The 17,322-nt window shown below is 47.3% G+C and overlaps 1 protein-coding gene across 1 annotated transcript; it reads right to left on the bottom strand.

Moving 5' to 3' along the window:
• Positions 1 to 472: 472 nt before the first annotated feature.
• On the bottom strand, positions 473 to 2,542 carry RNF26 (ring finger protein 26). The gene has a single exon (XM_073656632.1). It carries the CDS (start codon positions 2,204 to 2,206, stop codon positions 899 to 901), a length of 1,308 nt encoding a protein of 435 aa, XP_073512733.1. The 5' UTR covers positions 2,207 to 2,542; the 3' UTR covers positions 473 to 898.
• Between the last annotated feature and the right edge of the window lie 14,780 nt (positions 2,543 to 17,322).

Below are 17,322 nucleotides of genomic sequence, written 5' to 3'. Positions count from 1 at the left end.
TAAGCTAAAATGTTATAACAAGTCAATGTGATGCAGAGAGCCAAATCTGGGTCTGGATCCAAAGCAAAATCCACAGAGAACACTTGCAAATTTGATTTTGGAATACAGTGCAAAGCAGAAATGAAAGGGAGTGTCCAATAAACATATCACATTCACAGGATAGCTAAGGGTCCAACAACTGGGACCCCACTGATCTTATGAACGAGGGTCCCAAAGTCCGCTGTGTGAATAAAGTGAAAGAAAGAGTGTGACCACTGCTCCATTTACAGGCTATAGGAATGGTGGCCGCACATGTTCACACAGGAGACTTTAGGCACAGGATCAGTAGAGAACTCCGCCGCTGGGACCAAGTAACCAGACATTTATTAAAGACCTTGTGCATGAGTGGTTTATGGGACGACATCTTTAAAGGAATGACATGTCTGTGTGCACTTATAACAGTAACTGTTTTATGGGTTAAGATGATAAGAAATTGGTCCTTAACGCAGAAGGTTTAATCCTAGTGAAAATATGGCACATAATACAGTAACATTACTGAACGTCAAACTGTGCGAAATGACAGGACAACGCATGTAAAACTAAAAAACTAAACTTGACATGGTGGTCGTCACATCCAACATTCGTTACACTGTCCAAAACGCGTGGAATGATCAGGTGACAACGTGGAAACCGCACGGGTCGTTACAGCAATATCGACAATCCCTTTCACAGCTTCACAGACACATGGACCTTCTCAATGAGTAGAAAAATATTTCCCTTGCTCTTCATATTCTTAAAAAAGATGATCCCATGACCAACAATTAAAACAAGGGTTAAAAAAGGAAAAAAATATTTGGTGCCGTGTAATTCTCCGAGATCCCAGTGTCCTGGAGTTACATAGGCCCAGGCGATCCTGTCATTACATGTAAACTGTGAGCGTCTGCAGGATCATCTTCCGACACAGAGGACAGTTCCGCTGGAGGATCGGCTGCTGCAGAAGGATCTCGGCGCACTCTGAGCACAGACACAGGTGGCGGCATGGAAGCAGGAGGACAGTTTTATTTTCATCCTGGCAGATCACACACTTCTTGCTTTCCTCTTGCTGCTTTAGCAGCTTCCAGGGGTCTTCTGCAGTTTTCTCCGCCCCACGTGAGGATGATGCATGTGGTGGTGGTGTAGGTGGTCTCTGCGGAGCTTGGCGACGCTCAGGTGTGGCATTCTGTTGCACCCGCGCAGGTGGTGGATTGTGCGCCCGTGTAGGTCCAGCAGGATTTGGCACCCTTGGCACCCTCACTGGTGCATTTTGTACTCTAGTCCTCATCCGGTTCTGGTCTCTGTCCCATGCGGCTCTGTACATTCTGACAAGCTGGAGACACCCGGCAGCAGCCCTCCTCCAGACCTCGGCATTTAGTAAATTATGTATGATAATCTGGACAATGTGGCCAAGCCGGATAAGTCTTTCTTGGAATGAACGTAATGCAGGTGAGGGCCTGAGAACCAGACGGGAGGCCCAAATTAAGAAAAGCAGCAGGAGGACTTCATAGAGGTGCCTGAAGAGGATGACTCCAATGCCCGCGCTGCAGGACACCAGCAGATCCACTGCCAACTGGAATGGCGTCCAGAAAAGAATGACCACGGCCACAGCGTTGCTGGAGATCTGGGAGAGCAGTGCGGCGATCATGTCCTTCCCCACGAAGATGACGTTCACCACAGTAATCCACACGCCCAGGGCGGCCGAGAACATGTTCTGCACACCAATGAGACACACGTTCACCATGCTGTTCACAATGTACGCCACCAGGCTGCCAGCTATGCCCAGCGCCTCCCACACCTGGCGGTGAAAGCTCTGCCCAGACAGCGCCATGCTGAGAATGCCGCGCTGCATCATCTCCTTGCTCCGCAGCAACAGGTGGCACATCAGGTTCCAGACAAGCTGTAGACTGTCCAACCCTGACAGAAGCCCCCGCAGGCCATCCGCCACCGCGTGCACAGAGCCCAGCACCACGTTACTGCACGTCTCACCCAGCAGGGCCGCGGGCACCAGGGCATTCTCCCAGCAGCGCAATAAGCCCAGGGTGATGGTCCCGGGCAAGTTCAGGAGGAAGTGAATGGTCCAAAGCAGGAAGGACACAATGGAGGAAACAAGCCAGTAATTCAGGTCCAGCACCAAGAGCAGCAGGTCCAGGCCCCAGCCCAGGCCACTGAGCAGCAGCAGGAGACCCTGCATGGCCGAGGAGGGCCGGCATCTACCGAGGGCTCACAGCACGGGGGTCAGGGAGATCGGGCTGACCTCCAGCCTCGGCACAGCACGGCAGATCGGGCAGACCTCCGGCCCCGGCACTCAGGAGCACACTGTCGCCAGTGCTGGCGATCTCAGCTGTGGGATCTGTGCAGGGAGCGCCTGGGGCCCATTTGTGGCTCTTCAGCTCCTGGAAGGACCGGAGAAGTCAGCGCTCACACGGGTCCCCTGAGCAAAGAACACCACTCAGGGCGCCGCCATGTTGCTCCTCCAGCAGCTTGTTTCAGGAAGTAAGCGCAATACTGCTCAGGCAGGAGCAAAGGAGCGATGATCGCATCGAGTCTCTCTGTAATGTGAACACGTCGCCAGCCTCTGCAACCGTCGTGGATAGAGTTAATGATTGGACGCTGCTGATTGGTGGATCTCCGGCCAATGAAGTTCTTTCGAGCGATTCAAAGTTTGTGCTGCGCACCTGGAGTATCGGGGATTTAAATAATGCGGGAGGCGGAGGCGTGGCCACGGCGGCGGCGAAAACATCTGTGATGTGAAGGCGACGGGCCTGGAGAGCGCATGCGCAGAGCAGGTGGCACCTGAGTGTGGTCTGTATGTCACGTGGTGTGTGCTCGCCTTGTGCAGACATGCTCTCACATTGCTGTGCGGTACCGCGGGTCACTGACATCAATTCATTCTGGTGTTTTTTTTGCCTTTTTATTTTCTAAAAACCATCACTTGCCTTAGCTTTCTTCTGTCCACATAGATGCATGAGGGCTGGTACTGAGCGGGAGGAGTGTGGGCTTTAATGACCCCATTTATTTTACCGTCTAACATGGTGAAAACACTGTAATTGTGCCCTTGGTTGTTGGGTGTTCTTCGGTGAGATTTTTGCAGATACAACAATGCCAAACATGTCTGTGTATAGCTTTTATTCTTTTATCACTTAAAGGGGTTCTCCGAGAAATGTAAGAAATATCATAAATAGTGAACATTTTATTGTTAAACATTTTTCTAAATAGCAAAAAGGTCAGAATTATCTAGTGCACTGCCAGGATTCCAAGATGGCCGCCGCCAGGATTCCAAGATGGCCACCGCCAGGATTCCAAGATGGCCGCTGCCAGGATTCCAAGATGGCCACCGCCAGGATTCCAAGATGGCCACCGCCAGGATTCCAAGATGGCCTCTGCCAGGATTCCAAGATGGCCACCGCCAGGATTCCAAGATGGCCTCTGCCAGGATTCCAAGATGGCCGCTGCCAGGATTCCAAGATGGCCACCGCCAGGGCACACAGAGGGACGGAGTGAGGGAAGCACGAGACAGACGCACTAACACTACCAGGCTGACTGATAGATGTTCATTCTCTGTCAGATAGGAAACCTGTTTATCTTCTCCTGTAGTCACCTCCGCTCAGGGTCCTGTCAGGGTGAGTGACCAGAGGGATGTGCGCTCCCGATGCCTGACAGGACGGTGCTCTGATGGTGCTCTGCCTTCTGATTGACGCAGCCCTACTCCTGCGATGTAGGACGGAGTGTGATTGATGGCAGCAGCCATCTTGGAGTCCTGTCAGTGCACTAGATAAAGCAGACCTTTTTGCTATATAAAAGTATTTAGAAAAATGTTTAAATGTGTATTGTTTATTTTGGTACCTTTCTCGGAGAACCCTTTTAACTAGAAAAAGGGAGGGAGATGGGGATTATTCAGATATTTAGGCTACGTTCCCATGATGAGCTTTCATCAAGTTTTTGACGCTGTTTGTTTTCCCTGCATCAAAAACTCAGCTTCTTACAGTTCCTGCAAAGTGGAAGGGATTTCTAGAGATCTCCTGCCCACTGGGCTTTTTATTTACACAACGTAAACTGAGCTGGGGTGCGTAGTTCAATCCGCAACGTCTCAATTTCTCTTGTAGTTACACTGAGTTTCTGTGCGGATCTTCCCCATAGACTTGCATTAGATGTGGAAAATCAGCAGGTAAAAAACTCATGTGTTTTTAGCGCGTTTCCAAAGGGGAAACACATCAAAAACGCATGTAATCCGCACCTAAGTATATGTCAATAAAATTTAGTGAAATCAAAATACCAGAGAGTTTGAAAAACAAGGAAGCTTTAGGTAAAGAATGACACACCAGAGACAAAAACCGCGTAGTCAAAAACCCGATAAACAGGCATGTAAAAAAAGCACAAAAGCCCAACGAAAAACGTAAGTAACCTAATTTAAATAATGGGTGCAAAAATGGTTCAGATATTCTGCAACATCAAAAATGCACCAAAACTTCATCGTGGGAACATAGCCTTATATTTTTAAAAACACTTTTTTTTCTAGGTTATGTGCATTCGTATTTGCAGCAAAAAATCTGGAGTGTTGGCAGGAAAAACAGCATAAAACGTGTTTTTTTTCTCTTTAAATTGGTTGAAAAATGCTGAAAGAATTATTTTGCTGGTACACCTCACTCACTTTGCTGGTACAGTATATTTCGCAGCAAAATCGCAATGTGTGAACAATCCCTTATTTTTTATCCTCTTAGATTAAGGTCGCGCAATGGTTTTGGATGCTGCATATTGTTGCTGCTAAAAAAAAAAACCAGGGTCTTACATAGTGTTGAGCCACCCCCGTAGTGTTCGAGTTCGGTTCGGTTCGTCGAACACCCGTGTGTTCGCCGAACTGTTCGTCGAACACCTTCGAACACCGTTAAAACCAATGGCAGGCAAACAAAAACACATAGAAACACATAGAAAACACCTTCAAAGGTGTCCAAAAGCTGACAAACTGCTCAGAAGACACAACTAACACATGGAAAAGTGACAAGTACATATAGTCATGCGAAAATAAAAGAGGTGGAGGAGTAAAAGGAGGGGGAGACACAGATATAGGCATGTCATGCCCTTCTAAAATCCAAAAAGTGAGAAGCCGACACGGCCAGTCCGCTCCTGCCCGTGCCACCTCCGTGTCGCCGGGTTTGTGCCAGAGCCGCGGTGAACCCTGACGGCCAGCCCCCCTCTCCCAATACTGGTGCCTGTCCGCTGGTGGGTCGAGCGAGCCCCCCTGTGGTGGAGGCAGCTCTAAGCTTTTTAATTTAAATTGTCTCTCTAATTTGAATGAATACACTTTAAATCCATTTACAAGGATCTATTGGAGGGCAAGTCTCATGCCAGCAGCCGCGGTAATTCCAGCTCCAGTAGCGTCCACTAAAGCTGCTGCAGTTAAAAAGCTTTTATAAGGATCGAGCTCGGCTGTCCACCGCAAGGCATCCTACTGCCAATCCCAGCCCCTATGCCTTGGGGTGCCTCCTGATGCTCTTCACTAAGTATCCCATGGTCCCGAAGCATTTCCTTTGAAAAAATTAAGTGTCTAAACTACAGGTGGTGCAGCTTGCTTAACAGCCGGGATAATCCGCTGACTAGCAGACACTGCTACTAGGCACAAAGTATTTCCTGGGCTAGATGCAGTTAAAAATTTGTAATTAGATACTCTCGTTGGATGCTGAGAAAGCATTCCATAGAGTCTCCTGGCACGCCATATATGATTCTCTTAAAAAGCTTGGGGTAGGGGTCTAGGGGACCCTTTTATAGCCAAAATCACGGCCCTGTATCGCAATACGTCACCTAGGCTGAAGATAAATGGAACTGTAGCACCCTGAGGGCTCGGTTGCTACAGACGTATTGCACCTCACCCAGAGGTGTGATATCTCACTCTCAGGTAAGGATGGAGTGTGGATCAGGACCCGACACCTGCATGCATTACACCACATTGCCGTGGGGCAGGGCGACCAATATGCCCCTGAGATGGGCACGACAGTCCCTGTCCCTGGCTGGAGTGGGGGGAGGGAACACTGAGGAAGGGGAACCCTGTAGTGCAGGAGCAGGGAGGAAGCAGTTCCTGGGTGCATTGAGAAGGGAGTATAAAAGGTGGGCACCATCTTAGTTCAGTGCAGAGAAGTCTGAGCAGAAGTGGCAGGGAGCAGGGGCTCTGCATGAGCTCTGCTCCGGAGGCGGGCCTAGTAACAGAGGCCCAGGCCTGGAAAAGGGAGAAGGAAGGAAGAGGAGCGGAGAAGGCTCCAGGAACGAGGAATGAAGGGATCCCAGGGGTGCGGACGGGCGAGTCGCCACCGCACGCCCGAATCCACCTGCGTGGAGGGGTCAGGCCAAAGGGGGAGACCGGTCCCCGAACTAGTGGAGGCAGGAAACGACTCTCAGCTAGAAACCGGAGGCTCTGACATTTTATGTGGCGCAGCCCCTCGCTACACCCGCTAGGAAGGCACCACATAGGGTCAGGGAAACTGGCGCCAAGTTTACCAAGAGGAGGCCCGAGGCAGCCGGACAGAAGTGTTGGTAAGAAAGGCCAGACAAAGGACACACAAAGGGGGTCCTGTGAAGTGCTCCAAAGTTATCTGGGAGTTGTCTGAGCCCCTCACCTGGTGAGCACAGTACGACATGGGCAGCCGTTACCTGCAGACGTGGTCTGGATAATAAGAACTGTGAGTAAAGGCCCTGGACTGCATCACTGACTCTGTGTCGTTACTGCTGCTGCCCTGCACCATCACCCCCATCCTCCGCATACACTGCCCTGAGGCTATACTCCTCCCGTGGGGAGTTATGCTACGCTCTGCTGCACCCACAACACCAGCCTCAGCGGTCTGCCCTGTAGCGGCGGTTCACTCTGACCGCAATCCACGGGTGGCGTAGTCGGACATTTAAATATCAAAACCACATAAATAGTTCCGCCACTGGTTTGACCGCCTTGAGCCACGGAACCGGGTCGCCGCCACGAAGACTACAACCACCAGCATCCACCAAAAAGGGTCCGGCTCCGGGTGTCCCAAGGCCCAGGAGGTGCGTCAGAACATTTTCATCACCTTTCACAATCACCAATGGGACAAGGCAGGGATGTCCTCTGTCCCCTCTCTTATACATCCTAGTGACGGAGCACCTGCTCTCATCAATTCGCCATAACCCCAATATTAGGTGGATTGAGGTGGGAGGCACCGAGTACAAGTGCTCTCTATTTGCTGATGATGTCCTAGTATATATCACTCAATCACATATATCCATCCATGCTGTTATGGCTGAAATAGATCACTTTGTTACATGGTAAAATTTTAAAATCAATGCAGCGAAGTCTGAGGCCCTCGATGTCTCCCTCCCCAAATCCATATAGGATTCCATCCAGTCCAACTTTCCCTTTGCCTGGCCCTCACAGGGTATCAAATACTTAGGAATTCCTATTCATAGAGACCTCTCCCATCTATGTTATCTTAATTTTGGGCCCTTTATTGAACAATTCCATACAGACCACGGTTGGCAAGTTAGAACTGTAAGATTCACTACGTGAACCGCTGGTGTTTTGTGGAAAAGCACATGTACACCGCGTTCCAAATTATTATGCAAAAAGTGTTTAGGAGTGATAAGGGAAGAATTTGTTTGTCAGTTAAACTCATTGATGGTGATGTGTGTCAGGGCTCTTTATATCACTGTAAGCAATTGCAGACACCTGTGCTAATTAGTTTGGCAGGTGTGTCCAATGAAAGGCAAGACTACTTAAGAAGGCTCTCTCACATTATTAAGCAGCCTACATTTTCTGCCAAAATGGGAAAGAAAAAGGATGTGTCGGCTGCTGAGAAGCAACAAATTGTGGAGTGTTTAGGTCAAGGCATGACTACAATCAACATTGTGCGATGATCAGGATGAAGTGTCTTGGCAATCAAGAAGTATGTAGCTGATTCACAGTACACACGTGTGCGTGCTGATAAGGGCAAATTGAGGACTCTTTCCTACAGGCAATTACGTCAGGTTGAAAGAGCAGTGGCAAAAAAGCCTTGTCATAGCAGCAGACAAGTTTTTGAAGCTGCTTGTGCCTCCAACGTCCCCCGAACAACAAGATGCAGGGTCCTTCAGAGGTTTGCAGCTGTGCATGCGCCATCCTGTCGACCTCCTCTATCCACTTCACACAAGCAGAAACGGCTCCAGTGGGCCAAACATTACATGAAGACTGATTTCAAAACTGTTTTGTTCACGGATGAGTGCCGTGCAGCGCTCAATGGTCCAGATGGATGGAGTGGAGGATGGCTGGTTGATGGACACCCCACGCAAACACGGCTACAGCGCCAACAAGGAGGAGGTGGAGTAATGTTTTGGGCTGGAATCATGGGGAGAGAGATTGTCGGCCCCTTTAGGATCCCTGAAGGCGCTAAAGATGAACTCCATAATGTATGTGGATTTTCTCAAACAGCACTTCCTGCCATGGTTCAAGAAGAAGAACCGTGTATTTCACAGCAAGATCATTTTTCTGCATGATAATGCACCATCTCATGCTGCACATAAAACATCTGCATCTCTGGCTGATATGGGCATAAAAGGGGACAAACTTATGGTGTGACCCCCATGCTCCCCTGACCTCTACCCCATTCAGAACCTTTGGAGCATCATTAAAAGGAGTGTCTATGATGGCGGGAGGCAGTTCACATCTAAGCAACAGCTCTGGGAGGGTATTCTGTCCTCATGCAAAACAATTGAAGCAGAATCCATCCAAAACCTGACAAATTCAATGGACGAGAGAGTTCAGAAGCTCCTTTCGAACAAGGGGTCCTATGTGAAAATGTAACATCACCTAGAATAAAGTTTTGAGTTGAAAACTGTTTGATTTCAGTTTCTAACAACCTGCTAATGCTTATAATTTCAAAAATGACCATTTTTTTGGTCTTTATTAAAATGAAAAGGTTGATCGAAAAGTTTGGGGGATCTAAGAGTGTGGCAACCCAGTAGTCATGATTACTTCGAATTCTGACAATATGAGGGTCATGCTGCAGGTAGTGCAGCAAGAAGGCACTTATGTGTCTTGCGCATCTCAGAGCCCCAAAATTATTTTCCGGGCTAGATGCAGCTAAAAATTATTTTTAATTTTAAATCTGGTGGAGCTTATTATAGATGGCCTAATAGGATCAGTGCTGCACACTGCTACAAAGCCCAAATTATTTTCCAGTCAAGATACAGATAAACATGATTAGTAATTTGAAAGCTTAAAACGTTTGGTAGGGTGATTTTAACCAATCATCAAGCTTTTACTCTCCCCAGGATGACACAGGGGTAGAAAAGTCGTTTCGGATCCATGATTTGTTCATCTTTATGAACGTGAGTCTGTCTACATTATCAGTGGAGAGCCGCGTGCGCTTATCTGTCAGCACACCACCAGCAGCGCTGAACACACGTTCAGACAGAACGCTGGCTGCGGGGCATGACAAGATCTCCAAGGCGTAAGTGGCTAGCTCCGGCCATTTATCCAGATTGGAAGCCCAAAAAGAGCAAGGGTCCAGTGACACAGTCGTGGCTTCAATGTTTACTTGGAGATACTCCTGTACCATCGTCTCTAGGCGTTGACTATGTGTCAGACTTCTTGTCTCCTGTGGCCTTGCAAAGGATGGGCTAAAAAAGTAGTGAAATGATTCCGCAAAATTGATGTTACCAGCAGATACTGTGGTTCTGTTACGGTTTGAGTGCTGAACACTTGACGGTCCCACGGTTGGCAAGTTGGAACTGTGAGATTCACTACGTGCACCACTGGTATTTTGTGGAAAAGCACATGTAAGATTCTGCAACAGTCTCTGCTGATACTCCTGCATGCGTGCATCCCTTTCTATGGCAGGAATAATTTCTGCAAATTTACTTTTGTACCGGGGATCTAACAGTGTGGCAACCCAGTAGTCAGGATTATTTCTAATTCTCACAATTCGAGGGTCATGTTGCAGGTAGTGCAGCAAGAAGGCACTCATGTGTGTTGCGCATCCAGGAGCACCAAGTCCCTGTTGTGTTGGTGGCGAGGTAACAATCATGCTTCCTTCCTCTGTCCTCTCCCCCCAACCTCGCACAACAGAAATGTGATCAAGGTCTCCCTCATCTGATGAGTCTTCCATCAGTTCGTCCTCCACTTCTTCCTGGGCTCCTGCACCTTCCTCACTAGTTTGGCTGCTACCATGCGCCCTGGTAAAACCATCTCCCCCACCCTCACATGCCTGCCGCCTTGGTGCTGCCGACCTTCTGGACCTTGCAGATGTTAGCCCTTCCGCATACAACTCCTCCTCCTCTACTTCCTCCACCTCCTCTTGTGCCACCACCTGACTCCGAATTCTGTTTAACATGTGCTCCAGCATGTAAATCACCGGAATAGTCATGCTGATAATGGCATCGTCAGCACTAAACATCTTCGTCGCCATTTCAAAACTGTGCAGAAGGGTGCATAGGTCCCTGATCTGAGACCACTCCTCCAGCGTGATTTGCCCCACCTCTGAATCTCGTTGGCCCAGGCTATACGTCAGAACGTATTGCACCAGGGCTTGTCGGTGCTGCCACAGTCGCTGCAACATGTGCAGAGTTGAATTCCACCGGGTAGGCACATCGCATTTTAGCCGGTGAAGTGGCAGGCCCAACGACTTCTGTAGAGATGTAAGTCGCTGAGCTGCGGGATGCGAACGGCGGAAGTGAGCACACAGCGACCGTGCCCTCTGCAGAAGGCCATCTAGTCTGGGATAGTGGGCTAAAAATTGCTGGACAACCAGGTTCAACACGTGAGCCATACAAGGCACGTGTGTGACATTGCCCCGGCGAAGGGCCGCACCCAGGTTTGCAGCATTGTCGCACACGGCCTTCCCTGGTTTCAGGTCCAGTGGAGACAACCATTCATGAAATTGGTTCTCCAGAGCTGACCACAACTCCTCAGCTGTGTGACTCACATTTCCCAGACATTTCAATGTAAAAACCGCCTGATGACGTTGAGCCCTACTGCCAGCATAGTAAGGAGGTGTGCAGGATCCCTTCTGCGCAGTTAGAAAGCTTGTGGCATGACCAGACAGGCTTTGGGTGCAGGTGGAAGACCGAGAGGAGGTTGAGGAGGCAGAAGCAGTGGAGGAACTTTGACATAAAGAGGATTGACGCACAACTCGTGGGGACGGCAAGACTTGGACAGCAGCCCCTTGTCCTGCTGTCACCATAGTTACCCAGTGCCCAGTCAGCGACATGTAACGCCCCTGTCCATGCCTACTCGTCCAAGTGTCTGTGGTGAAATGCACCCTGTCACACACAGAGTTTCTCAAAGAAGCGGTGATGTTGTGTGCGACATGCTGGTGGAGCGCAGGCACACCTTTCTTTGAGAAGTAGTGCCGACTGGGCATCTGGTACTGGGGCACTGCGACGGACATAAGGTCTCGAAAATCCTCTGTGTCCACCAGGCGGAAAGGCAGCATTTCTGTAGCCAAGAGCTTGCAGATGGTGAAATTCAACCTCTTAGCTTTCTCATGGCTAGGAGGAAATGGTCTTTTACTTGTCCACATCTGAGGGACCGAGGGCTGGCTATTGTGCTTAGACGGGGTTGATAAGGGTGTCCCCGGCAAACTGCCGGTCTGTGAGGAAGATGCAGGCGGACATGTTAGGTTGCCTTCATCCAAAGGTGGTGCTATCGATGTCGGACAGCGCTCAACACCAGCTGGTGTTACCACCTCCAAAGAAAATGATGACCTGCCAATCACGCTGGCTGTTGCGGGTAAAGAGGTGGCAGGTCTGCGCCCCAAAACAGGTGTGACTGCTGTCCCCCCAGTCACAGAGGATGAAGAGGCCGCGGATGCACAAGATATGGCAGACGGTGGTTGGCCCGGCCGGCTAGGCCGCATTGTAGCACACTGAGCTTCCCACTGCAACTTATGCTTCATGTCCATGTGCCGGTTCATGCATGAAGTACTCAAACTATGTATTTTTTGGCCTCTACTTAGCTTTTGCTGACAAATGTTACAGATAACACGAGTTGGGTCATCTTTATCGATCTGAAAAAAAAAATGCCCAGGCTATGCAAGGCTTAGCACCCATGCGACCTGAAGAGCCACCACGACTTGTGGTGAGAGGCAGAGTTGTGTTTGAGGATGCAGTTGTTGACGTGCTTCCAGTACTACGTCTCTGTCCAGGAAGGCGCAACCTGACCTCGTCGTCACTAGCATCTTCCTCCACCTCCTCTGCTGACCTCATCTCTTGGCTGACTGTGGGTTGACAGTAAGTGGGATCTCCGACCTCATCATCATCACCCTGTGCGTTATCACACCCGTCGTCCTCAGAGCCAACCTGTTCCTGCCCTGACAAAAAACTAAAGTTGTCGCTCCAATCAGGTATTTGAGTCTTATCATCGTCTTCCTCATTGTCTCCACCAACAGGAGTTACAGTTTGGGAATGAGGGTCTACATTATGGTCAGAACCTTCTGCGTCTGGTCCTGGATCCGACTCATAAAGATTCTGGGCATCAGTGCAGATCATTTCCTCGTCTGGATTCACAGAAGCGCTGGAGTCGACCTCTGATTCCCAGGCTATAGTATGAGTAAACAGCTCTGCAGACTCAACCATCTGTTCTACCTCAAACTCAGACGGGCAGCTGGAGATTTGGGAGCTGTGAGGAAGCAAGTGCGATTTGGGTGACACCTTTGAGGACTGGAGTATTTGTGATGTTGAAGTTGATGTGGAGGAGAGCCCACTTAAAGGAGCACTTGATATCCGTTGAAGCACCTGCTGTTTTTGTGCCTCATCTGGAATTTGTAGCGATTGGCGTGGCCGTAAGAAAGGGATCTTATCACATTGTCCGCTAAAAGAAGTAGACATTTTAGTTTGGCTGGAAGATGGTCTTTCTTCTGCAGATGTTACTGTTGCTTTAACACCTACCCCACGGACACAACCTTTTTTCCCCTTCCCAACACGCCTATTCCCCTTTCCACCAGCAGCAGGCCTTTTTCCACTCATTTTGGTGGTTAACTAATTCACAACTCTGGAGTTGTTTGCACACAAAAACAATGGATGGTAACCGAGCAGAGCTGAGTGGCCAAACTGTGGTATTAGGCCAAAACTATTGGCTGGGTTAGATGCAGAAAAAAATTATTTTGAATTTGCAACCTGATGGAGGTCAGTATAGATGGACTAATAGAGAAAGCCCGACACACTACTAGAAGGCCAAATATTTTTTCAGAGGTAGATGCAGAAAAAAATATATTCAGTTTGCAACCTGATGGAGGTCAGTATAGATGGACTAATACAACAAGTCCCGCACACAGCTAGAAGCCCAAATATTTTTTCAGAGGTACTGTAGATGCAGATAAAAATTATTTTTAATTTGCAACCTGATGGAGGTCAGTATAGATGGACTAATAGAGAAAGTCCGACACACTACTAGAAGGCCAAATATTTTTTCAGAGGTAGATGCAGAAAAAAATATATTCAGTTTGCAACCTGATGGAGGTCAGTATAGATGGACTAATACAACAAGTCCCACACATAGCTAGAAGCCCAAATATTTTTTCAGAGGTACTGTAGATGCAGATAAAAATTAGTTTTAATTTGCAACCTGATGGAGGTCAGTATAGATGGACTAATAGAGAAAGTCCGACACACTACTAGAAGGCCAAATATTTTTTCAGAGGTAGATGCAGAAAAAAATATATTCAGTTTGCAACCTGATGGAGGTCAGTATAGATGGACTAATACAACAAGTCCCACACACAGCTAGAAGCCCAAATATTTTTTCAGAGGTACTGTAGATGCAGATAAAAATTAGTTTTAATTTGCAACCTGATGGAGGTCAGTATAGATGGACTAATAGAGAAAGTCCGACACACTACTAGAAGGCCAAATATTTTTTCAGAGGTAGATGCAGAAAAAAATATATTCAGTTTGCAACCTGATGGAGGTCAGTATAGATGGATTAATAGAACAAGACCCACACACAGCTAGAAGCCCAATATTTTTTCAGAGGTAGATGCAGAAAAAACTATATTCAGTTTGCAACCTGATGGAGGTCAGTATAGATGGACTAATACAACAAGTCCCACACACAGCTAGAAGCCCAAATATTTTTTCAGAGGTACTGTAGATGCAGATAAAAATTAGTTTTAATTTGCAACCTGATGGAGGTCAGTATAGATGGACTAATAGAGAAAGTCCGACACACTACTAGAAGGCCAAATATTTTTTCAGAGCTAGATGCAGAAAAAAATTATATTCAGTTTGCAACCTGATGGAGGTCAGTATAGATGGATTAATAGAACAAGACCCACACACAGCTAGAAGCCCAATATTTTTTCAGAGGTAGATGCAGAAAAAAATATATTCAGTTTGCAACCTGATGGAGGTCAGTATAGATGGACTAATAGAACAAGTCCCACACACTGCTAGAAGCCCAAATATTTTTTCAGAGGTACTGTAGATGCAGATAAAAATTAGTTTTAATTTGCAACCTGATGGAGGTCAGTATAGATGGACTAATAGAATGATGCTATGCCCAAAAGATTTTACTTCACTAGGTGCAGTAAAAAAATTGGTATTCTATACACAGGTGGTATATCTTGCAACACAGATAGGCTACTCCACTGACTAACACACTCTGCAATAGGCCAAAAAGGATTAGCTTTGCTAGATTCAGCCAAATGCTGTGAAAAAAACTTGCACAGCACTGGCACAGACCTGCCTGGCAAAAACTGATAGGAACTCATGTAACCTAGTCCTGAAAAGGACTGCAATTACAATTAGTCTTTACTCCCACAACCGATCTATTTAAGAGCACAGACCTCCCTGATAAAAGTCGTAGGAAATGCTGTAACCTAGTCCTTAAAAGGACTGCAATCACAACTATTCCCTACTCCCAAGCTATCTGTATATTTGTGCGAAAATTGGCTTGAAATTAACAAGGTATAGCGCACACAGCAACAGCGGTGCCGTCTAACACGCAGCTGCAGCAGTGAGAAAATGGTGGCGACGGGGAAAATGGCTTGGTCTTATAGGGCAAGGACATGTGACATACACTGCCAATGACACATGCCCTTGCTTGTGTGAAAAAAAGCACTTCGCTCCGTGTGTGCGCTGCTGATAGGCTGACAGATTGCACCTCCCCACTGTAAATGCGGGAAAGAGAAAAAAAAATGGAGATCTTCATTGTTCCTGCAGAGATCCATCCCCTGCCCCTCCCCCCACCCCGCTGTACACTCAAACTGCGTATTAACATTAATTTTCATCATTACTGAGAAAAAATCCAGTTATGATTTTGGTGCACGAACAGTTATCGAACATAACCTCGAACAGCCGAATTTTTCTCAAATTGTTCGTGTTCGCCGAACGGCTCGAACACCGCCCAAAACAGCTCGAATTTGAGATTGGCGAACAGTTCGAGTAGAACAACGCTCATCTCTAGTCTTACACTTCCAGCAAATTTATAGAAATCTCATTTCTACTGTGCTTAAAAAAACCTCTTTGTGCATTGTGGCGAGACTGCGGATAGGGTCTTGGGCTCTTCCACGGCCCCTCTGCTGCCTCTGGTGTCTTTATTTCCTTCATCATTTACATTTTGTGTCCCAATGCACAGAGTTTAGGAATCCAAAACTTCTAATGCTAATTTTATCAAAAACCAATATGCAGATTTCTACGCCAAAGGTGTCTACTAAATCAGCATGACAGCGCCATTATGCCCATACCTTTTGGGTATGTGCCTACAGTCAGAAGCCGCCTGCAGCCCGTTGCGGAATAGCTGCGCGGCTTCCACCCTTATTTTAGGCAAATGAGCGGAGCAATTTTTCTTATTTCACATGCGGACTTTCCTCATTGATGCAAGTCTATGGGGAAAGTCTACTAATGGACCCGCAAGAGAAATTGACAGCTGCGGATCTGAAAGAAGCGTCTCATGTCAGTTTCCATGGGTGCACCGAGACGCATAGTGGACATGGGATTTCTAGACATCCCATCCACTACGCTGTGACATCTGGCCCCTGCGGGTTTCACCCTGCAGAAACACAAAGCTTCAAACCCGCAGGGGCTCCTGATTGTGGGCACACAGCCTTTGTTTAACATGGATAATCCTTCCTGATGACACATTCTCTTTAGGATGCTGTGTATTTTTTTTATGCATTTGTCTTCTACATAGGCTTTTAGTGGAAGACTGAAAAAAAGCACATGTAAAAAATGAAATGGAGTCATGTTTTTAAGTGCAAAATCAAAGCTTTTGTGTACTAAAAGAAAAACGCTGCTTCACGTCTGCACCAAAAATATATCAAATAAAGGCAAAAACAAAATAATCAGAGAAGATGATGTCCGTACTTTGGTGCAGATACCTGCAGGACATGTGAATAAAGATCAGCAGAAAAAAATGCACCAGATGCTTACATGTTAACTTGGCCTTAAAGTTTTTTTTAGGGTGGAAATTCTGTAAATTACTCACAACTGTGTAATTAATATGCATTTTTTTAAGGTTTCGTCTAGAGGCATATAAGAAAAAAAAGGACTAAAAAGTGCGCAGTTCCACGTACTGGGGAAGGAGTGTTCATTAAATCACATTTACTCTGTTGAAAAAAGTGCAGCGTTTATGCTACATGAAAACATGGCCTCAAACTTCTCACCCACAAGAGCCATAATCCATGTAACACGTGCAGTTTTTGCCCCGTAGAACTGCTTATGGGGGCTTTTCCTTGTGCCTCTTCATGCTGTGGCCAGTTAGCGTGCAATCTTACACTGTTAGGCCTCATGGCCATCACTAATGTGGGATGCATTTTACGAGCACAACCTGCTTTGGGCCATCCATGTGCTTCCAGAAGAGGACAGTGTCTCATGGAGACATTATGGCTGACTGAGTACCATACATGCGCGCACAATGGACCCACAACACTTTTGGTGCACTGCGATATGCCTGAGTTGATGTGAAATTGCTGAGTGCAAGTTACAGCCACATTTCCATCTATGCTTCCACTTTTCGTTCTCGGTTCCCATCAAGGCTTCCACCACTTGTGACGGCAAGAAAAGTAGAGCATGCGGCTCAAGGTTACTGCTACTTAGTTATGGCTTATGGTAATCATCTGCACATACCTAGCTTATTATAGGACTGAAGTATGCCATGTCATCTGCTCTTCCCCCGAAACATATATCTTGTAGAATGCACTGAGAGCATGCCATGTCTGCAGTAGAAACACATAGTCCTTTATGTATTGTCTTTCATATTATCAGATCTTAGTTGCATGGTACATGAATTCAGTGGAGAGAAAAAAAATGAATTGGAGAAAAAACAAAAGTGGCCAATGTGCAGGTTGTTTCACAAAGTACAAGACGTTTTCTAGCCTAGTA

Source organism: Phyllobates terribilis, unplaced genomic scaffold (genome assembly GCF_046119375.1).
Source record: "Phyllobates terribilis strain yellow unplaced genomic scaffold, ASM4611937v1 Scaffold_12__6_contigs__length_324123572, whole genome shotgun sequence".
Taxonomy (NCBI): domain Eukaryota; kingdom Metazoa; phylum Chordata; class Amphibia; order Anura; family Dendrobatidae; genus Phyllobates; species Phyllobates terribilis.
This window is presented reverse-complemented; position numbering and strand designations above follow the sequence as displayed.

Excerpts from the sequence above, each read along its gene's own strand:
- RNF26 (XM_073656632.1), bottom strand. The coding sequence starts at position 2,206 with ATGCAGGGTCTCCTGCTGCTGCTCAGTGGCCTGGGCTGGGGCCTGGAC.